General features: G+C 38.7%; 1 protein-coding gene across 3 annotated transcripts in view; it reads left to right on the top strand.

Moving 5' to 3' along the window:
* Positions 1–24,089, top strand: part of ARID4B (AT-rich interaction domain 4B) — an 87,618-nt gene that overhangs the window by 18,919 nt on the left and 44,610 nt on the right. For 2 of the 3 annotated variants that reach the window (XM_021391616.1, XM_021391619.1), the window contains exons 3-8: positions 10,672–10,782; positions 15,772–15,837; positions 16,436–16,526; positions 20,302–20,381; positions 21,663–21,754; positions 23,898–24,036. In XM_021391616.1, coding sequence (XP_021247291.1) covers positions 10,672–10,782; positions 15,772–15,837; positions 16,436–16,526; positions 20,302–20,381; positions 21,663–21,754; positions 23,898–24,036 — 579 coding nt within the window. The remainder of the gene's footprint in view (positions 1–10,671; positions 10,783–15,771; positions 15,838–16,435; positions 16,527–20,301; positions 20,382–21,662; positions 21,755–23,897; positions 24,037–24,089) is intronic. The other variant, XM_021391617.1, reaches the window with a different exon arrangement.

A 24,089-nucleotide genomic window follows, 5' to 3' on the forward strand; every position in this document is an offset into this window, starting at 1 on the left:
AGAGGCACTGCAGGCTGAAGCTGAACCATGAGGAGCTGTAGCCGGCTGACCTGTGGGTGTTTGTGGTGCTCCAAAGTAAGAGCTGGGGCACAGCAGAAGTCTCTTCTGCCCTATGAACATGCACTAGGTGCTTGTCTGCTGGGCAGAAAGAGGGCTGGACAGGTACGTGGATCCAGGAGGCAGGCATCTATTAGGTGTATGGCACAAGACCTGCCTGCAAGTACGTGAAACTTCTGTGGGCACTTCACTGCCCTTAAGATGGTGATGTCCGTGTTCTGCTGTAGCCTCAATCCAGTGGAGTGGCAAACTAGGTGCTGTATTCAATAAGGCAAGGTTCCTGGGATGTAGGGTTCAGAACTTTGCACTAGCTACCTTGTAATCTGAGGTCTTTGTGTCTGAGATTGAAGACAGCCAACAGGCTGAGCTGGGGAGCCATCAACAGCCAGCACACTTGCTAGAGTTTCATGGCATGGTATGTGCCACATTAGCAGTTTGCTGTTATTGAAAATGGAATGTGCTGCATCCTATTTCCTCCTCCTCTCGGGGGGCAGTTCTGGGGAATAAAGTAGCCAAAAATAAATGGAATGTGAGGCAATACCATCGCCTTGCCAAAAAGGCGAATCTCATGCTAGAAGGAAAAATACCATTTGTAAAATGTGAAATGGTCTGTTAGCTTCTTTTGCTAGCAGTTAGGTTGTACCTGGAATACCACGTCTGGATTTGGGCAGTGGACTTAGAGAAAGATGTGAGCTAATTTGAACAGATTCCAAAGGAAAGCAATTAGAAATTTGAAGTGCCAAAAAAATAAGGACTGTAATTAAAATATCCACGGTAACTTGTTTTTTGTTTTGTTTTCCTCTTAGAGATGTGATTACTCTAAGGAATTGCATCTTTTTAAATGGGAAACCTGCAGAGAAAGCGAAAGCACGTTGCTCTCATATGCAGTATTGATAAGACAAACAACAGCAACCATGAAAATTTAGATGAGATGATACGGAAAACTGTATAGGCACTGGAATATATTGCCTACAGAGAGTATAGTATATTCACCCCTGAGTTCAAGAATAGATTTGACAGACATCTGTTATGAATAATACTGTTAAAATTATCCTGCAGAGAGGAATGGCCCTTAGAACCTTTTATGTGTAATTAAGTTTGTTTGGTGTTATGAAGGATCTCATCCATCTGAACTTAGTCTTCAATAAATTGGATAGATTAAGTTGTTTTGGTCTCACCGTAGATATTTTCTGAACTCATTTTCATAGATTCTCCCTGAATGTCCTGTCCCTGGCCAGAAATTTAACATGAAATGATTGGGCAGCAGTTGACGTAGCATGACAGGCAGGAGAGAAGGACTTTCACTCTAAAATTTCTTGTGTTGCTGTATATACAACTGTACACAAGAAGCTACTGGAAGCATGGTAGTACAAAGTGGCCATCTGCCATGAACTCCTTTGGTCTGTATAACCAAAGCGTGGTGACTGTATATACATACATTCTTAGTTTGTGAATGTTTGGGTGAGTGTGCAGCTTTGATGTGTGGATCTGTAATTTGCCAGATAACCTGTCTTTAGGATTGCTTTCTAATCAGTAAGAAAGAAATGCCGCATCTTCACTTTGTTTCGCATTCGTTTTTTTCCTGTTAGTTGACAGTTGCATGTAGCTTTGACGCCACTTCTGGTACTCATTCGTCATTCTCCTAGTTAGCAATAATGGCAACACCAAAATCAAAATGCAACACGTGAGTCTTCATCTGAGTAAGTAAACAATGTGTTATTCTTGTGACAGTGTTGTTTTTTTAAATGTGATATTTAAAAACACAAAACTGTGTACTAATTTACAGATAAGCTACAGTCATGATTTGTACCAGCTGTATTTTCATGTTAACTGTACAGTGTAACATCTTAAAGCAGATGCTTAAGGTTTCATAATTTTATCAAGACATCTTTAAACAATATAAAACTAAGGAAATTGTGCCGGTAGTTAGTGAATTGACTTGGATCAATGTTCTAGAAATCTCATTCAGCTGGTGTTTTTTGCATTAGTGCATGCCATCCCTTCAACTTTGTCTTTCTGTCCTAATTTGTGAATAAAAGTAATTCCCCTCTCTTTTTCTTCCCAATAATTTGTATAGAAGAGTTATTCTAAGTATGTAAATAAGCCAAGGCAAGAAGTTTTCTTTTGCTTGAAGAAAAGGAAGTTGTGGTTTATAGTCGTCTTAAGGCTCTGTTTTTCAATTTGTTATGAATTTATTCCTGAAGATTTAGACTACAGAAAATATTTTAAAAGTAGATGATAATAAGCAGAAGCTTAATATAGTACAGTGGAACCCTCTGTCCCCCTGCAACATTCTTAAGTGAGGATCTGATTTTTAATTTCTATTCACCATTTGTATTCCTGATTTCAGTTTTAACTGAAAACATTGTCCTCTTTTCTCATAACCAAATGACTGTGTTTTAATCTTATTTTGAATAGGTGTGCAAACAATTCCTTTCACTCATAGGTTTTACTGCTCTTTATATTTTTGCGCTGAATTTTTAAGAACTACTTACGAAAAAGAAAATCATTAAATTATCTTTGACTGGAAGTAGACGCATTGAAAGTAAATAATAAAATTAATTTTTTGCCAAAGACTGGTCTTTCAGACTTCATGCAGCCATATACTAGTCCCTTCGTTATTTTGCTCAGGGTGTCTGCACTGTTTCATTTGAAACCATCAAATCTTTGTTCCAGTCGATTTGGAACACGACCATATCATTAGCTTCTCTTCTTTACAATCCTTTGAAACATACCAAGTTTTCCACACCTAGCAGCGTTTCCAGACAGATTTATGCCATGCTTTTAAAACCGAGGCGAGCTATCCAGACCTAGTAAATTTAAACAATGCTGTGAAGCATTATCTGAACCTTTTAAATCTTAGTTTAAAAAAAAAAAGTGTAAGTGTATTTGTCAAGAGAGATCTAACTTATATTCAAATACAAAACAGTTGTCAAGGACAACTTATTACATTATTTTAACAAACATATCATTGATACATACTTAGTTAATTAAATTTCATCGTATTTGAATGCATTTTGGTTCTTGCACTACAACATGAGATGAGAAAAGTCATTCAAGCTTCTCTGACTAAAAAGTCTTCTGCTGTGAACTTCTTTTATCAAGTTAACGTTTTTCATCTGTCCATGTAGAAACTTGATGCTCAGACATCACTTGGAACGTACTGCTGTAAGTTGCCAAAAAGCAGGCCTGACCAAAATTAATGAAGCTGTACCATTTGCAGTACTGCTGCATAATGCTAAATAGATGGAGTATTTGGTTAAACCTTACAGAGAATTGCAGTCTGGTAACTATGGTGATGATTGACTTGGGGAAAAAGAAAGATTTTTAGATCCAGCGTGATAAGCAGTGGGAGCAGACATTCAAAATATCTTTTCTTCATGTGGTCTTTCAGCAATACAGAACAAGGGAAGAGAACTATATAAGGAATTAGAAAGAAATGGATTTTTTTTTTTTTTTTAGAACAATGGCAGTTCTGGAGTGTTTGATTAAATAAGATATTGTTATAGAGTGGTATGCTATACTGACTTAAATAAAAAAATCCATTCTTATATCTCAAAGTACTGTATAAACATCAAATCTCCATTCCCCTTTGAGAAAGATGCACAGCAGTCACATTCTGCAGACTTGAAAGCTGCTATGTGCCTGCTGGGCTGTGCGGATGAGGGCAGGAAGTCTGCGAACAAGTTAGAATCAAAATTCAATGATTTGCATTCTTTGTGTTGGGGAAAAAAAAACATATTTTGAGCATAGTGACCTGTACGGAATTGCTTTTTGCAACTTATAATTCAAATGTTTGAAAATGACACTACTCGGTGAACTTCTGAATAGAGAATACAGTTGCTCTTTGGCTAAGATTAAGATAGACTAACATATAAATGTCTGACGTATTTTTCATTTTCTGAGTGCCAATACTTTTGCCATTCTATATCTAGCAACTTATCATAGTTTTAAGACCCTGCTCCAAAATTAAAAAAAACCAAAGTGATGGAATTACTAGTTCTATAGAAATCCAGCTTTACACAAATAAGCAAAAATAATGAAGACCCATTTGGCATTTAAAACAGATACACTGGATAAAAAGGGAGTATTGCCTGTTGTTACTGGATTGAACCTCTTGATTTGGGTCACTAGGTCCTTCATGATCTTAGAACCTGTAGATCTTTGCCAGATGGCTCATTTTTATTTGGAGGGGAAAATCAGCTTTTGCGCCTTTTGAAGCCTTTCAGAATTTTGAATAAGCCGGGCATGGAGCTAACGTAGCTGGAGAATTTCAAATAAAGAAAATATCCCCTTTACACCTGTAAAGAACTCTGAAAACCGTCAGAAGTTGGTTTATAACTTCAGACATCTGGACACTGGCTTCTGTTAACTTCCAACTTAAATAAAAACATGAAAAAAACCTTACACCACAATTATGGTATGTTTGCAACTGGTGTTACTTGAAACTTCCTGATGATTTTCCAGTGGAAACTGGAACTGATTTTTTGCTGCAAGAAGCCTCCCTTTTCCCCACCTTGAATTTGGAAGTGTTCAGTTTCATCAGGATGCTTCTACCTTAATTTTGTTTTGTGAGCAAAATGTCGCTAGCATTGAACAATTTTTCTTCATAAACTTCAAAATTACTAGGTTTTGCCTTTCTGTGAACTGTATAACAGCAACAAAACAAACAATCGAGCCCCAGTCTGATTGACACCCAGAAGTAAATTTGCCCTAAAGCCCTCTTATGCTTTCGTGGAATAGTCCTTCCTTCCATATGAGAAACCAGCAGCGTGCGTCTTTTTGTGCTGTAGTTTGTAAGTGTATAGAGAAATTCATCTTGCTTCCTGTTGCGGTGCTCTCATTTCTGGGAGGTAGAGGATGGGCTCTTTGGCTTAGGAATTAAGTGCTGCACCTAAGTAATGGGTTGTTCCTGTGTGTCTGCTCTTGCTGTGAAGTTGAGTGTCCTCCTAAACCACAACAGGTTGAGCTGTAAGTGAGAAGTTGCATTCGTAATTGCGCTGAGTAATTTTGTTTATTAAGAGACTGATTCTGCAGTGTGTGGGCAGATCTCTGCTATTGGGTGGAACTTCAGGCAGTCTGAAAATGTTTAAGTTAAAAATTTTAGTAATAATCTTTATTGAAGTTAAGTATCTTAGTAATTGGGGTGAAGGTGTTTTAATGGTTTCTTTGTAGATTTTCTCCCCGTTTTCATGAAAGTAGCTCTTTAAAGCTTGTCCAGGAGATGTTGGATTTACCCTTATTCCTCCCCCAAATCGGTGCTCTTTTAACATGTGGATGTTTTCAAGCCATTATTGTCCCCAGATGTTCAGAACCTACATTGAATGGCTTTAGGGTGGGTGTTAATCCTGCGGGACAGCATGGGATTTGAAGTTAGGAGCTATGTGCAACTTGTGCTGTCCATGAGAAGACAGACTGAAGGACCTGTCTGGATGTTTCACTGAAGTGGGGGGGGTATTGCTGGTTGGTTGGTTGTAATGCCAATTTGTGGGACTGAGGAAGACTGTAACTGGAATAGTAAAGGCTGTGAGGGTTGATTCCATCTTCAATTACAGCAGATATGCAGAGGACGAGAGAACACTTTCCTTTTGAAAGATAGCTTTAAAATAGGATGGAGTGTCAAAAAAAAAGTTGTCCCATGGTTTCTCTTGCTTAATATGAATGAGGAAAAAACAAAACAAAACATTGAGCCTTGTGTTTTTTTTCTATAGTTTGAGAATTATTTGGATGCTGACAGTGAAGAGGGTCTTGAATCTTCAATCAGCTTTCTCTAAACCTTTGCTATTGAAAACAAATGTTAAATTACCATTTAACAAGTGACTGATTTTTGTTTTTACTTTTTGTTGTGGACTTCTTGCAAAACGTTTCACTACTGTCTTGACTCAAGAGTTCTCTAAACTATAGACATACCCTGAACTTTGAATGATTAATAGAAGTAGTAGTCCCGGCTTTTCAAACTTTGTACATGTGAGAGACAAAGGGAAGGTACAGACTTAGTTTGTTCTTTCCATGCGCATCTGAAAGCAGTCCTGCAGGCTTTCCTGCTATGCATGTCTGCTGTGTTTCTAGATTGAATGCTTAATCTTGTTTTCATGTGGTTTACTTGGAACATCCTGTGTGTGGTGCAGAGGAATACAGATTAGGAGACAAATAATATATTCACACACTGCATTAGAAGCACTTACGGGCAGAGGACAATGTAAAGCAGCTTCAGCGGCTGCGGTGCGGCACGACAGGCTTCACAAAGGAGTTGAGTATAGCAGCACAGCTGAAAGGGGAGGCGTGAGGATGATTTCATCGCACGTAGATGGAAAATGTCTAGAAAAACATGGAAATCCGACCTCTTTAACAGCCTTAAAAGGTATGTAAAAACATGATACTACCATTGAAAATCCTGATTTTCAGCTGTTCATTCCGAAACGTTCCGGAGGACTGTGTGCCCCCTCCCCCCCTCCCAGGCGCTGGCAGAGCGGGCCCAGCAGTGCTGGTGGGCGCTGGGAGCCGCGGGCGGCCTCGCGGTGCGGGCAGCTGCCACCGCCCTCCGGGTACTGCGTGCGGAGACGGCCCGGCCACAGGCCCGGCCCGTCGCCGTGCCCCGGGGCCCTGCCGGAGCGGGCGGCCCCGCCTGCGGCTTTGCCCGGCAATCGCCTTACGGGGCCGAATTTAGTCTCGCGGCAATCCCCGCATAATCTGCCGCGGCCCCGGGCGCCGGCTCGGGCGGGCGGAAACTTCTGGCAGCTCGGCGGCGCGGCCCCTCCTCTCGGCGCCGTGCTGTGAGCCGCGGGGCCCGCCCGCCCCCGCCGTGCTGCGCCGCACCTGCGGGCCGGCTCGGGCTGCGGCCTCGGCGCCGGGCGGAGCGCCCCTTACCGGCCGGCGGCGGCTGGTGAGCGCCGGGCAGAGCGGCGGGAGTAAGGGCAGCGGCAGGACGGGCTGCCGCAGGGTGCCAGCGCCTATGCTTCCCCTGCTTTGCTTCCTCCTGCCTGAGCTGAAAGGCGTTTCGAGAGGTCGTGGAGACGTGTGAATGCGGAGGGAGGGAGGGAGAGAGGAAGCCTGGGCGGGCGGGGAGGGTTGTGCTGAAGCTGCACTGATTGAGGAGTTCGCTGTCTCTCTAAGTAAGCGGCGGTGTGTGCTGGGGATACTTCCTAGTTTTCCCTTTTAGCAAAACTTCACTGATGCTTTTAATCACAGGCTGCTTGGAAGGCAGTTCTTATCTATAGCTCACAAAATGCAGGAGTATGTCCCAGATGTAAAAGGAAACTCAGGCGAGCTTGCTTTGAAACAAAATGAAGGCAGAGACTGCATTTCAGGTTGAATACTACAAAGAATTTCTTCCCAGAAAGAGCGGTGAGGCACTGGCACGGACTGCCCAGGGAGATGGTGGTGTCACTGTCCTTGCAGGTCTTAGGGAAAGGGGTAGGTGTAGGACTTAGGGACATGGTTTAGCAGACAATATTGGTGGTATGTGGACAGTTGGACTGGATGATCTTAGAGGTATTTTCCAACGTTTTTGATTCAGTGATTCTATCCCAGAGATCCCAGGACAGTATGGTGGTGAGGCCATCAATCGTCTCAAAATGAAGCCTTTGGTACTTCTAAGAAACTCAGAATTTTGTGTTTTACAGCACTCAGCGCAGTCTCCCCCTCCCCCTTAGAGGCAGTTGCAACGCTTGCAGAGAGAATTTCAGTGTGCCCTGAGATGAGTGAGCCGTGTTCTCATATTTCAGCTGCATTTTAACATCCTGAAAAGCAGAGAAAGAATAAAAGCGTATCCTGCCAAAGCACGTCAAAATTAAATAGGGAAAGATGCATTCAGCCTGTGTGTAAGGATGTCTATTACGTGACGTAAGCACAAAGAGAAGGAATAACAGAAAGGTAAAAATAGCTGTGTACTTATTTTTAATCTCTGTCTAATTTTGGTGGAATTGACTAAAACCTGTTTGAGAACAGGTGACTCATTTAGAGGTGGTGAAAATAACAATGTTGCCATCAGGATTACATGAAATGAATGCCAGACTTTGATCACTGCTGTTTGCATTCCTTGTTTGCATTCTCTGATGCATCGCATCTCTCTAGTTGTTTTAACCTACCATTTTCAGCTGGTACTGTCTATCAGAGTGAGGGATGGATTTCAAAAAACTTGAGTGGTTTGGGAAAGAATCGTTTGTGTTTCAATGGAATGATGAAATTGTAGAAAACTTCTTAGGCGTATCCTTTGATTTCGTGTGGCTATTTAATACTTCAACTACTGTGAATCATTTATACATTTTAATGAAGAAATGTATTTCACTGGTATAAATTTTTGTGTCAAAAGCCACTCCAGTACTTCACTTTTAGTAAACATTCTTACAGTGGGTAAATGATTGGTCCGTATGTTTGCTGTTCAAAGTTACTCAACTTAAGGTTAACTGTTTTAAAAAGTAACTTCAGGAGATTTGGGCCAGGGATTGAAATGAACTTCCGTGATAGAAACAGAGATCATTTCTTCCAGATGTTCATTCTTCAAACAAATATTCTTTTTAGAGAAGCTTTTCAAAATAAACCAGAGTAATAATGAATTAATAGATACTATTAATGAATAAACTCATTATAAAAAGGAAATTTGAAATCCTGTTTTAAAGTTTGCTGATGATTGTGGCGTTGTTTCTTCTTCTGTCATGGACTTCCTAACCAAGGCCAGAACTTCAGATTGTCTTGCTTCTGCTTTTTTAATTAAGGTTCAGAAGTAGTGAAGAAAAATCATTCTTTATTTTCTATAAGCTAAACCTAATCCTGGATCTGTCCTTGGGGTTATTTGTTTGTTTGTGTAGGGAAGTGTGGACGGGTACTGACACAATGAACTCACAGTGCTTGCTTATAGGAGAATTCAAGCTATGTGCATCCACGTGGACCCAGATTGGATCTGTCCGTTTTATTAAAAATAATACTTCATGCTTCCTTGTAAGTTTGGAATATCAACCAACATGAAGGACTTATCAACACTGTAGCATTGCAGAGTTTCTTTTCTTAAAAATGAAGGAGAGCAGGAGAACACTCCCCTCATAGGGCACTGCTAACTTTGCAAGAGAATCCGTGGCTATTTTCCCCATTCAGATTTATGTGGGAAACAGACACTTGATCTACTGAAAGCACTCAGCAAAGTTAAGTTTATTGCAGTCCAAGTCCCTCTTTCAGCATCCTTCCAAGAGAAGTAACAGAAAAGAATTGCAGCCTGCCTCAAAGGCAAGTACGTTAGCACTGTTAGAGAGGCAAGAAAGAAATGAATTTCAGAATCCTAACACTGTTAACGGCTACCTACTTAATCTCAGTTGAATTTTATTGTTACTAAATGTGTGATAAGAATGGATGTATGTTTATGGTTAAAGTACTCTGGTGCAGTCATGCATGCGTGCAGAGAGGGAGCAAGAGGTAGAGGGAGATTCATTAGAGCATTTAGGTTTCTGATTATCTTTGCAAGCGCAGATTGAAAAGTTTGCTGATGTTCTGTCTGGGACATACTCTATTACCTGAAAATGAGCATTAGACTTGAAGGAGGAGTCAAGGTAAAACATAATTAATGTGGAGTTAATACTGTAGCATCTTATGTTTCTCAATTTCAAGTTCTGTTTCTCGATATTCTGCAGATACCTTGGATGTGCCAGAGTTGCTTCTTGTAAGTTGTGTCTGAATCCCTAGAGATGCACAAACATAATGTGGGCTTGGAGGGCTTAGGTCTCTCTTCCCAGTTGTTATTTGGGGCTGCACAGAGGCTCGCAGCTCTTGGAGAGGTAGCTCACTGCTGTTACTGGTCTCTTCTGCCTTCTTTCTTCTGACCTAGCTTCTCCAAAGTGATTGAGAAAGGTAGTTCAGGTATCCACAATCTCCTTTCGAAGGTTGACAGTATGCGAGGTTGGTTGAGAGGAGATGGCCCTCTTTTGAAAGAGCAGAGCCTTTGACATGCCCTCTCTGTGTGCTAGTTGGGCCCTTATTCTCCCCCTGCCCTCCCAAACATTTGTTTCCCTCCTCTCTTGTTTTCTGTTTGTTGTTTTTTTTTTCTGTTTGGGTGTTCCCCATTCCTCTTGTTACTTGTTAGAGGGCCTCTTCTTTCGTCTGGGCCCTTGCCCTTTGCTGTGTGTTCATCCTGTCTTTGTTCTCCTGCTGCTCCGTCTCTCAGGACGCTCCTGGCAAGCATCCTCCCATATAATTTACTTCATTCAGAAGTAAAAGAGGCCAAGTCTCTTCAGAGATTTTCTACTTAACTCAGGTTCATTTTTCATTTTTATTTATGGGAAATAAAACAAATATCAGTGTGTTCATGAGCTGTATCAAATTTTGAGGCAATTACAGGAGAAGGTGAAGCACTCAGCTGGCAGCGGAGCTGGCCATCTACTTACTGCATTCTTGGGTGGTGCAGAGGTTGGAGCTTATGTGGTGACTTGTTGCAGGCAACTGTGGTGTCAGATGATTATATTTATGGTAGCCATTGCATGAGCATTGTTTCTAGTGCCATTATATACATATGCCGTCAGGTTATTGGGCTGTTTTGTAATACTCTGTCTGCAAAAGCTAGTGAAACAATGACGGCTCTATTGCCAGTGGCCAGCAATTAAAAACCAGCTATTTTCCTTTCTGTTCCAGGCCATCGATGAGCCTCCCTATCTTACAGTGGGCACTGATGTGAGTGCAAAGTATAGAGGAGCCTTCTGTGAAGCCAAGATCAAGACAGCAAAAAGACTTGTCAAAGTCAAGGTAAGTGATTTTCCTGCAAACGTTTTTTTGGGAAAAAAAGTGATCTGTGTTCAAAATATTCCTTTCCTTGGAGTTTGGCAATGCAGTTATTACAATAACAATAAGCTTGTTGTAGGGGTAGGAGGAGTTCCTCCCACATTCCTCCCCATGCAGTTGAATACGTCTTGTTTCTTTCACTGCTTTGTCATCTGTCTGCCTCTACTATCTGTGGCCTTTGGTGCCATAGACTGACCTGAAGTAACTGATTACAATGACAAATAAGTTTATGTATGGGATAATGTCATGAGGAGATAGATAAAACTCCTCAGAGTAGATTTAATGTGGTTTCTTTTACTTCAGGAGAGCAGGTCACTGCCAGTTAGCAGCTGCAGCTAGATAATCATAATGCTTCCGGAATGAGATGAAGCCCTGCTGTCTTCCAACAAAGACATGGGGTATTAAGTCCTACAGAATAGCAAGCAGGGAATCTCACTTAATCTTTATGGTGACTAGTTAATGATTGATTGAATCTATATAAGCCATGTGCAGTATAAAAAAAAAAAATTGTGAGGAGGAAGTAAAAGAAAGATGCTTTAACATTTATTAGGAATTTAAGGTATTTTTTTAAATAAAAAGACCAATGTTTGGGCTTGTGTTTGACACCTATTAAGTCTGTGCTGTAGAAAGACCTTATATTTCTGTTGCAAGCATTGCCCTGAAAGCTTCTAATGTGGGAGCAGGTGACCTTAATCTTACGTGGAAATATAACAGCAGAAGGATCAAAAGCATTTACGAAGAAGAAAACCTATTTATAGTAACAGTATTTTTCTTACCTACTTGGAAGAGAAGTGAAAAACATGTACCACGAGTGGAAGTAATCCCACATAGAAGAGTTTCCATCATAAACTGCTGTGCAGTGCTCGGCTGATTTTGCTTATGGCACGTATAAGGGACAGAACAGACTGTTTCCAAAAGCCCTGATGGGAAGGATATCGTCATATATGATGATTAATGTTAACTATAATGAGAAGGTGCTGGTCTTAAATCTGACATCTTTAAAAAGTCATAACTACTAACGGCATCAGCTGGTTTATGTTTTGCAGCACCATTAAGCTTAAGCTATTAAGTACTGGTATTTAGGCTGTGAAGCATCAGTATTTAAGGACAGGAATTGTATTGTGCCCACATCAGTGAAGTCTTAACTACTATCAGCTCGAGAAGACTTTCAGCCCACCTTCTTAAATAACCACTTGCACTTTAGTGTTGTCCATTGAGAACTATTTTTGTGTGGCTTTACTTGCAGCTTCTCCACTGCAATGTTTTTCAGAAAGATGCTGAAAAGGAACAGCTGTGCAGGACAAAGAGTCTTCACTGTTACTGTGTAACACAGAGCAGTTAAGCCCCAGTACTGTTACTCTTTTGTAGAGTGTTTTGTGATAAGGTGTTTTGTTTGGGAATGTAGTAGCAGTATCTCTACGCGTTGAATTTCCTCCACCAGGTATGGATTGTCCCTGAACTTAGCTGTGATCCCTTGATTTTTCTGTTTCCGGCACTTGCAGTTTTCCTCCAGTACTAGCTCTAAGCAGAATTTTTATTATAAGGTGTGATTTGTCTGGAATTTTTGGTAGTTTACCTGCTGCATTTATTTTCCAGTTACTTAACAGACTTTCCTCTGACGTCAACACATTTTACGCCCTATTCTCCTTTGTATTAGGAGTTCTCTCTTACTTGCCAGCAAAGCCAGCTAGCTTCATAACAGAAATTTTAGTTGGAAGCTTTTATTTAGGTTTCATAACTAGTTGCTTGGGGGAAGGAGGGTGGCAACATTTTTTTTCAGTATAGATTTGCATCATCTTCAGGCAAGTAAAATACATTTAATTGCTTCACCTTTTAATAGCTTTCTTCCTCTGTCAGTTTCCACTTCCTAGAAAATTCTAAGGGATGTCTCCATAATAACTTTTCCATCATCAACGTAATAGTTTTAATCATTTAATAAATGTATTTAATGTAACTCAACCGCAGAGTGTTTATCATTTCAATATCAGCAGGAGCACAGGTTAGCAGTCTTTGGTGACTTCTGTACGTAGTACAGAATTTTACTTTAAACAGTATATCAGCATTACACACATTGCCATGGAAAGAAATAAAACTTAAGAGTTGCCTGGAGTTGTGAAGGGAGTTGAAGGCAATATAAATTTGACTGAAGAGCAAGACTTTAAATGTTAGTGGCAGTCCGCTCCTTCTACATCAATTATAGCTTCTCTTAGAGAAATATTTAATCTAGTTTATTTTGACAGTGTCTTCTAAAACACAACCAGCACCCTCATTTGCACCCACAGCTTGTTCTTGGGCACCCTCCACAGAAATTTTCAAAGGAACTGATTTTAGTGTAAAAGCAGAAAGTAGTAAAGCAGATGCTTTAGATGCTGTATAGAGTTTATATAGGACCATCTTTCCAGGATGGTGAATAATAGGGAATTTCCAAGTGAATCTAAACTGGTTGGCTTGATGATGAAATCTAATTTCTGTTAATAGCAAGGTTTTGGGTTTTTTGAACATGTATGAAGATCTCAAGAAGTGAAAACAGCTAGTATTAAAATCCTCTGGAAAAGAGACAAAGCCCCAGTGTACCTTTTAAAAACAAAAACCATTCCGGAATGCGTGATAGCAGTTTGATGCCTACTCCTTTTATTGTAGTATGTTGTAGCTCACTCATGGCTTGGGGTATAGTTCCTTTTTGCTGTAAAATACACTTAAAGATAGTTACAGAAGGGGAGTCAAACCGGGTGTCTCTAAATCAGAACGAATGTGCTGGATATTTCATCTGAGTGACCACAAATGTCAGATTGCTTTACATCTGAACTTCAAACTTCTGATTTTTAAGTAAGCTCCCATCAGGCTTAAGTTCAGGAGAGTGGCCCTAGCTCTGTTAATCCCTATCTCTCTGTGTAGCTTTCAGGTTACAAAATGTCTCGTGTCTATCTGGTGGACAGGAAGTGTTTGCCACCAGTAGGTGGATGATGCGGCTCTAAAAAGAATATACATTCAGTTGATATTGCTGTGGTTTTAACAGAAAATGAACAAGATAACTGTTCCATGAAGAGTTTTACTGCGTTTAGAGCAGTAGAACATTTTAGTGCATTTATTTTCTAATCAGCCAGTCTAGGTAGACTCTCCTCCATCATAGCTATAGGCATTGTTCTCAGATGTTTGCTACTATCAAAGTTAGCAAAACTCTTAAATTCTCTCCTTGAGGTGCCTAAGTAGGAGAACTTGAATTAGAAAACTCTGTTCTGAAGCAGATTTTGCTATTGCTGTGTTCTATAGAGGAGCCTCAATAATTGTGCGAACATAATTTTGAGCTCGCTTGTGAGATAAATCCTACAACCTAGTGTTGCTCCAAAACTAGTGCCTCTTGTTTATTTCTGTGGAAACGACAACAAATACGAAAAGCAGAATAGCACCACTTGATAGAGCAAATTCTGAGCTACAGAACACTGTTTTTCAACGTAGTCATCACCATTAGCTGTGCATTTTCACCAGCGGTAAACAAGAGCCTGCATGCTGAGTTTGTAAAAATCTGCACCAGCCGAGATGACCTGCTGTCACCACTGCTGAAACGCATTACCCACCACCTCGCTGTGCTCACATCCACTCTTTGGTCTCCCTGAGCATTCAGCAAATGTCAGTAAATGTCAATGGGTATGTTTTTTCCATATGGCGGAATTCAGTTCCACACTTTTCCTTCATATGCTCTTCCATACCAGATGCCATTTTGCCAGACTGCCCCTCTGCTGCCATCAGTCACACAGCAGCCACACGATGAATTATTGGTGGGAAGGTTTAACCTCTACTGCCTTACCACAAATATCTACCTTTGACATTGTGGGCCCACATAATAAAATAGGAGGCATTACTTTTGGAGCAGCCCTTGTAGTGCTGTAGCGGAGAGGTATTGTTTGACAGCTGAATCTCAAATTACATTGTTAGCTGTTGTGAGTATTAAATAAAATGTCCCACTCTTACATCAAACAAGTCTGCTCTGGTGAGCTTTAGAACATCATTTGCAGGTATTAATGAAATGTACTGATATGTAATGCCAGAATTTTCTCAAGGTTTCCCTGATTTTTAAAGCAAGAGTGGAAGTAAAGCTTCAGCTGCAATTGATTTTGTGACTTACAATGTGATCAAGCTAGTTTTGTCTGAAATGAATAATGAATATCTGTAGCATCTAATACAGATAATTTAATCATAAATATGACTGTCTAGATCATATTTTTCTGAGGATGTGCATAGGATTAAAGAATTCCTATGTCATTGCCTGTTAAATAGAAAATACCTCAGATAAATTTACGGAATTTATTACTCTCAGTTTTGGGAGGCTACAAGCGTAGCTGTCTGGACATTTACTTCTAGTTTCTAGCATGCTGCTGACTTGGCTGACATACGCTGAAGGGCCAGAGTATTTTCTGTGGGTTATTTTGTTCAGCTGGCAGCAGTACCCTGTATGATTTTGTGAGTCTTTCAGTAGTGATGAAAATACCCTTAAATAAGCAGCAGCAAAAAAACTCGCACGTTACGTGGGTTTAGATATGGGTACTAAAGTGGTTTGATTTTTAGAGCACTGAAGTGTAAACATTTCTTAAGTTATTTATGCTCAGAACATTGGAACTTCCTCCTTTCTTGGTATGGTACTAACACGGTACAATTAAATTTATTAAGAGACCTGCAGAGGTTGTTTTGAGCTGCTAAACAGCATTGGTAAACTGTTGTTCGTCACTTCCTGTAGTGTAATAGGTCTATTGTGAAAGGTTAAAAAAAAAAAGTTTAAGTTTTGGCAGCTAAGAAGTTTTCCTCTTATTTCTAAAACGTGTGAATGAAAGTTTCAGCAAGTGGAATGATTATGGTGACTAACTGCAAGATGTGAGTAGGAGAAGAGCTATTGACATTTGCATGTTCTTATGCTGCTCAATTATATCAAGTGATTGTCAGTTGATTTATATTTTTTAGGTAACTTTTAGGCATGATTCTTCAACAGTGGAAGTACAGGATGACCACATAAAGGGCCCTTTAAAGGTAAGAAACTTGTTTTGTATCTTGCAGACGCTTTGAAAAGCATTCTTCAGTATTTAAAATAAACGTGTATATGCACTATGAGGTGAAAGTGGAAGGGTTATTTTATTACATAGACTAGTTAAAACTGTGAAGCACAGAAGGTAATATTGCAGCACTGAAGTTGATATACTCTTCCTTTTCATGTTAAGCTTCCCTCTGTAGTTAAAGGGGATGCAGCATACTGGCTGATGCAACCCTCTTTGTTCTTCTTGGACTTAAATCTAAGACGTTTGGCTGGCCCTGGTTTCTAGCTACTGTTGCTTTGGAAAACACAGAGCAAAAACTGGGCGAAAACTCTTGTATAAGAGAATGACATCACTCAGACTGGTTCTTGTTCCCCACCTGCTGGCAGGAAATAATCAGCTCACTTAAGTCAGCTTGTTTCAGGGGAGTGAAAAAGAGAAGTTTTAAGGAGTACAAACAGATTCAAACAAAGCTGCAAAAGTGTAGTATATTTAACTGTGTCTATCTTAATTAACTTTGTTGGCTGAATACTGAAGTGTTCACTTCATTGTCTGTTTTAGAAGCTTTCCAGTGCTAAGTGGCTTTTGTATTTTAGGTAGGAACTGTTGTGGAAGTGAAGAATCCAGATGGAACTTACCAGGAAGCAGTTATCAACAAATTAACAGATGCAAGTTGGTATACTGTAGGTAAGCTAAATAGTAAAGTAGTTGAAGAAAACTGTTGACTTCACTAAATGAGTGGCCTGTATTTTTCTTGGACGTGTCTTAAGCATGGTGAGAAATTTTTTGGAGATGTTTTTATACTCAAGGTTTGTAGTTTAAAAAAACAAAACAAAACACACAGAATATCAATATCTTTTTGTGTTTTTAATAGAAAAATCACTCATCACAATGCAAAATTGAGATGTGAAATAAAGACTAAGTGAGCTGCTCTGTAATTGGGTACTTCTTAGTGTATGTAATAACAGTATATGTTATTAAGTATTCCAAAGCTTAACAAAAATTTAAAAAAATAAACAAACACAGATTGCAGTACGTTTTTCCCACTTCTATACTTTGCCCTGATAATAACTGCTATAAAATCAAGTCATCATTTAAGGTTTTCCTCTTCATTTTCCCTATTCTAGTATGTGACATTTCAGACTTTAGATGGTGTATTTGCATACAGATAAGCAAGCCTTGATTATTATGGTAATTTTTCCATAGGCTTTAGAAACATGCATTTTTGTTTTTGATGCTGTGTACAAGTAGATCAGTCTAACCTGGGGAGAACAGGTCAATGGTAAAATGATAACATACCTTCCATCTGTGCCCTGGTACTGTTAAAACTATAATAGGAACTTCTTGAGAAGTTGCATATTTGTCTCCTTGATCGATACTGCAAATGTGGGAGGATGGAGGACTAGATCTTGAAAGAACCTTATCAAGATTTACTTGTGTTGAGATATTAAGGGTTGTTACTGCTTAAAGCACTGCTGAACAGTTAGGGAGAGTTTCCCCAGCCTCAGTCCTTTTAGAAAGGAATAGAGGTGAGTTTACATTTGATCTGCTAGGTAAGTGTTGTAGAAAATAGTTCAGTTGAAGGACAATGTACGAGTAAAGGAGAAACAAGGCCAGGATAGGGTGAAACATGAGGTATAAAGGCATGAATTGATATTATAGATCTGGTAATTAGTGTAGAGGTAGATCAGATGTGAGAGCTTCTAAGAACAGAATGCTGTAACTGGTGTTAGAATGGTGTGTGTACATACGTAAGTTTCTGACAAAGCATGTGCTTAACACTTCAGCAATAAGAATAAGATAGGAGCTAGTGCAGATTAAATTCTGAAGATAGGTGTCATGAAACTGGTTTGTAAATCAAAGTAGGTATCTGTCAAAAAATCCTGCACTTGAGAAAGAGGACGAAGAGAGATGTGAGAGTTTGTAGATAAAAGCAAAGAGAAGCTTGTTGACCTTGCAGAATCAGTAAAAGCATCACAGCTGGTGACTGTAACGCATTTAAGAGAGAACTAACTCTAGCAGTAAATGATTTGAATTATCTTTTTGTCAGGAGAGTGAGTTGAGCGGGTCTGAAATTCACCTTATAGGCAGTGATAACTTTGCATATGTGAGTGAAAGTCCTGCTTCAAGGAATGGTTGAAGTTTACCAAATCTCAGAAGTAGTGTGCTTCTTAACCAGCAGGGTTATCTAGTGTTATTCTTTCATTTGTTGAGAAGTATCCAAGTGCTTACATTGTTAATGATTTCATGAATAAAATTACTTGAATTTGGAAAATAAAACTTTATTGAAGGACAGTTCTGAAGTAACAGCATTCCAGAATTTGTTAACGTGTTAGCATTTGTGCCACTGCAGCAGTGGTGTGTAGAAATAACAAGAACTGTTGTTCATGTATTGGAGTAGTCTTACCTACTTCTGTACTTTTTTTCATCGTTATGTTGCTGCTTTTGTTTTTTTTCCTTTCTTGCAGTTTAGGGTTAAGTGTTTTAAAATGTAGTACACATTTATATGTCTGCTTAGTAGTTAGTTTTGAAGGTGCCCCTTTAGATTTGAATTTCACATGCATTAAAGCCTTATGTGCTATAAAGGCCACACAGTCTTTAAGACTGATGATGCTTTTCCATTCAATGTGTTAATGTTATGGAACAAGGTTAAGGATCCCTCTGACAGGGAAGAGACCACAAGCAGATTGCCACATAGGATACATAACGTGGCTACCTACCTAGCTCTGAATAGGTTTACCCTTGTAGTCAGTTTATCCCTTGAAGAGGATAGGTTTTTTTTAATCTCTCATTATGTAAGGACACTCAGTTACATTAATTAACACTAACTGAATTAGGAACCTGCTGCCTTCTACTTCACTTAACCAAAAGAGGTCTTAATTGTATATTGACCATTTGAGATGTACCTCAAAAGTTGGTGTGCAACTCTTGTGCAACCCTTGATACATTTTCAACAAATTTTGAAGTGTCAGGCATGGCATCTATAATTGCTGTTTTGTCACTAAACTGTGCTCAACAACTACTGTAGAGTAAAACACTGAATGGTAGTCACAAGGGGGTAGGGTTTTTTGTTCATTAATAGTAGTGGATTATAGGGATGAAAAAAGTATCTCAGAACTAGGTACTAGTTACTTCTATATTAAATAAATATTAGTCATGAGTTTTGATGTACCTTGGTTCTTTTGTATATTTTAATTAGTAGATGTTGAAACTAGGGTGTTGCACCTGCTATTTGATGACCTGGCTGAAAACTAAGCTCTAATCTTGCCAGGCATCTTCTGCCGGTTGACAGCCATTCTCTGAACACTGTTATTTTGTCTCTCGTTTGTAAAAGTGTTTACGTATTTTTGCTTTTCTGCCACATGATGAAATGAGTCAAACTCAGCAGTACTGTTGATTGACAGAAGAGAGCCTGAATGAGAATGGAAGAGATGTGTTGAGAACTTGCTGAAACTTCAGCTTTTAATCTAATCCTGTGGTTGTTTCCCGGCCCCCCAAAAGTCTTCAAGGTTACTGCAGTGCGGGGACAAGAGTGTATCTGTCATCACTGTTGGGGACTGGAGAGGAACTCAGTTCTTTGCTGACTTAACAGTGGAAGCATAACCTGAGTTAAAGCTTGTTACCAAATTTTCATCAACTTGATAAAAATTAACTTTGTTATATGACCAGTTTATCAGCCTCACAAGATGATACATTGAGCGTGTGCAATGTAATTCTGGATTTAAGTGGATAAGTTGTGTAGCTGAACCCAACTGTTTTACAAACTTGTTTCCAGTTGACCTCATTCTGTTGCTTGAGATAATGGAGCCTAGGGACTGCATGAGTAGCAGAGAGTTGAGAAGGCAGGAACTCCACAGTTCTTTCACTACAGCTGGTTTTGCTGATTGTGCTTTGGCTGTTGCTTGGTGTCACCCTACTTAGGCTTGATGTCACTGCCATTTTGTAGATTAGTTGGATGAAGTCAGCAGAGATAAGTGCTGAACTTTCAAATAACAGCAAACAGTAACTTTTTTCTCCAGATGTCCATCTGTGTTTCTCCATAGTAGGTGTAACTTCCAGTTGAAGATGATAGAGATTCTGATTTTATGATAATGCTCTGTGAAAATTGAGAATGCTTTAAGAATTGTTTTTCATTTCTAGCTTGCATTGATTTTTTTTTTGGTGTGTGTCCTGATCTGTGAATTCTATGTGCTCAGCTACTGGTTAGTTAATATTCCATTTACCATATGCAAGCACAGAGTAGCTATAGTGAAACAGCAGCTTATGTACTTGATCATTTTGTGCAAAGGTTTTAGTGAATATCTAGTAGTATTTAGGCACTGCTTTGTTGCAATGCTAGCTGGAGGAAGGTGTTATCTCATATTTTATGACATCTAAATTAATCGCTAACTGGTACCCTCATTTTGAAAAAAACAAATCCTTTTTTCTTTTCCCCCCTGCACTACATATTACGTGGCGACAGTATTTGATGATGGTGATGAGAAGACTCTCAGACGCTCTTCACTGTGTTTAAAAGGAGAGCGACATTTTGCGGAAAGTGAGGTAATTGAACAATTTTAATATTATAACTCTTTATTTAGAAAAAAATAAGATGTGTCTTCTGTATCTCAGTCTTCAATATGTTGTGTCCATCCATGTGACTAAAAATAATGGTTATGTAAAATACACCTTAAAGGGTTTGGCTTACTGTTCTTTAAAATCTGGGAATATAGCTGAATTTCACTGAACTTTGTAAGTTGACGAGTAAAATAAACATTTCATGTTTTTCACTTTTATATTACTAATGGTTCATGGATTGTGGATCACACAGAAAGCAGCAATCACATGACTTTGGTTTACGTGTTGAAAAAATATGTAAATATTCATTGCAAAAAATCACAATATGGTACATAATAAATATACATCTTCAGGCATCACTACTGTTGGGTATTAAGTGATGAAGCTATTTTATTGGCTATCACAAACTTGAAAGATCGATACAAACAACTCACAGGTATGATTGAGAGGAATGTATTTACTTTGGAAGACATTATGCCTTCTTTCAAAGAAAGAGAAAGATGCATCTAAAACAAAAACAAAGCATGCATACCAGCAGCCTTCAAATTTGGAATGGTTCTTTTAAATTGAAATTACCTTTTAAATGAGCTAACAGCAGCCTTGAAGATACTGGAGGTCCTTGAGGCGTTTGTGTTGATATTTTAGCGGTCTTGCTGATTGGGGAAAGTTTTCTTTCTCTCCATCTTGTTTTGTTGCTAATGCTCAGTATTGGACCAACTTTAAAATTGTTTTGGAGCGTGTCCCATGTCAAACTGATTCACTAACCAAAAATATGTAGTTATGTTTACTGCTACTGGGTTATCTCTCTGTTTCATTTTACAGGGAGACCTTTGTTCATTTCTAAGTAGATAATTTGGTATTTAGTTTGGTGATAGGACAGAAAATTAATCCTTTAGAGATGGAGTATCCCAGGTCAGCAGAATACCTGGTACTCCATTCTCTGACTTTGAATGGTCCAAAGGTGGGACTTCGGTAAGATACTTGTGTGTGTGTGTGTGTGTTGGATAAAAATTAATTTTGTTTGGATATAGGGGAAAAGGAGTACTTTAAAAGGAACAAGCACACAAAAGCATACACAGAAAAAACCCACAACCCACAGAACTGTTACTTCTAAACATTGAAGCAGTGACATCTGTTGCAGCTCTTTACTTTTCTAATGAGACAGGCTGTATTGACAAAAATTATTTTAACCGGGTAATATGAACTTATATTTTGGAGAATTACTTACACAGTTCTTATGTATATACTTTTTTTTTATTTCAACAGACTTTAGATCAGCTTCCACTCACAAATCCTGAACACTTTGGGACTCCTGTTATAGGAAAGAAAACAAACAGGGGAAGGAGATCCAATCATATGTAAGTTTAATGTCTTTATATGTGTGTTTTTATTCAGTTGTGAAGCTCTCGGTATGTTTTCCTTTTTATTAGTTTTTGTATGTTCAGGCTCAAAAAAACCAAACGACCCAGCAAGCTATATGAAAAGTGTTGTTCAGTGCTCAGACTGAAAGACAGTTTTTCCTGTGTTGCTGCACGAAATAACTGCATCGTCTTCGTGTTATCAGTATTTAAAATGGTGGCAGGTATTGACAAGTGGGCTTTGACAATCTGTTGGACTTGAGCTAAAACCATTATAACACAGTCTTTGTTTAGCTGACCTGAAGTGTTTGTAGAAGGCACTGGAAACCTCATGTAGTCTTTTGATTTCCTATTACAGGGTCTCTGAAGAGCTTTTAGAAATAGATGAACAGTATTATGGTTTGCGGCAAAGCTTATTGACAGAAAAATAGAGGTCAAGAGTAGTGACTTGATTTCCTGGGTGCTAGAATTCATAGTAGTTGCGATCTTGAAACAACATTATGAAATACTTGCTGTCTTTTTTTTTTTTTTTAAGTTTTGAGGTAATAATGGCAAGGATGGGGAAGGAGTTAGAACGTTTGGATTATCCCTTCATGCTTTGTATTTTTTGTAATAATTGATACTAAACATTGCCCTGTATTTGTTCAGGTAGTATAAACTTTCTTGAACGTTGTTTTACTATTGTGATGTAGTGAAGGAAAAAGGCAAGCTGGCATGTACCATAGCAAACATGATTGCAGCCTCCTTAGTGTTCGAGTTGTTTTCTCCTGTTTCCCTAACTGTACAGGATGTTATGGCAGAAAGAGCACGCTTATTTTTATCTTATGGTTCGTACTGACTGAACTGTGTAAAAAGAAAAATTGTGCAGATGATGGTAAGCTCAGCTAGATTGTGATCTCTCCAAGGTAGCCCTGGCTTTCTCTTGTGCTTGACTCGATTCTCTTCCCACAAGAATTTCTCAAACCCCTGGAAGCATCCTTAAAGACTTCCATACTATATTTTAAAAGAAATCGTTAATTAAAAAAAAGCTTTGGGGAGAAACAGTGCTTTTGTCAATGCTGCAAATGTAAAATGGAGTAGAGAAAACAAAATGCGATAATCTAGCTTAGACTATAGAAATAGCAAATGCTAACTAAATGTGAGTCTTCTGTTAACAGTGAGCTTTGTGCACAGAAATAGTTACGGGAAAAATGGAAGGTAGCTTTTAAATTCTGCATTAAATGCTTATTGAACACGCTTGTATTTTTTGAGTTAACATTCAAAGTGAGTAGTCAAAAAATGTAATAATTAGAAAAATGTGTGTCTATATATAGCTACTAATGCCGAATATTTTTATAACTGGTTGCACTTAATTTTAGTTAGAGCCATTTCTTACATTTCAAGTGTACGTTTGGTTAAAACCAGCTCTAACTTCATCCTGGAACAGCCAAAACAATGACCCGAAACCTTTTCATTATTAAAATACATTTGCACCCTTGCCTATCTACTTATGTTCCTGTACTTGGTTCTGTATGAAATTGAAACAGTCATTGAAATGTATCAGTGCAGATTTTTTTAAGAGCTATTTTGGGATAAAGAGACTTCTTTTTTCCCCTCTTTGCTGTTTATCTTTGTAGCTGATGTTTCTTCAGAGATTTGGAGATTTGTTCTCTTAAAATAGCTTTCTGTTCCGTATGGAAAATGACAGCAGGCTTATAGACTATGGCTGCTAAAGTAAAACCATAGAGAGATTAATCAGTTTAATTTAAAGTTGGTTCAAAACTACAACTGCCACTGTATTTCTGAACAGTGTTTCGCTGGGGCAGATTTAAGATTTTTGGATGTTCTGACAGTGCATTTCTATTCTTCCATGTGAATGCCTACTGTTCTGTGTTGTTGTTGTTTGTTTTTGACAGGTATCACTTGTAGATATGCATTTCTGAGTTTGTAATGGTTTAGTTACTGTATTTTTTATTTATAAATATAAATATTTATGAGGACATAAAATGTTACTATTAATTATTATTTTAAAATACTTGACATTTAGTTCAAGTCACTATTATTCATGCTATTTCTGACAATTAGCTTTGTATCACATTCACACGTAATTATAGTAGGCAAGAGATTCGAGTGGTTGAGTTTTAAGTCTTTTTCTGTTGTTCAGTCCTGAAGAAGAATCTTCATCCTCTTCCAGCGATGAAGATGAAGATGATAGGAAACAGAGTGATGAGTTACTAGGAAAAGTTGTGTGTGTGGATTGCTTCAGTGTGGATAAAAAGAAAACTCTGTGGTTTCCAGCCCTGGTAAGAATTTTATCTTTAATTTATTAAAGTTTCATGCATTGCTAGGCAACAAA

The sequence above is a fragment of the Numida meleagris genome, chromosome 3 (assembly GCF_002078875.1).
Source record: "Numida meleagris isolate 19003 breed g44 Domestic line chromosome 3, NumMel1.0, whole genome shotgun sequence".
Classification (NCBI taxonomy): domain Eukaryota; kingdom Metazoa; phylum Chordata; class Aves; order Galliformes; family Numididae; genus Numida; species Numida meleagris.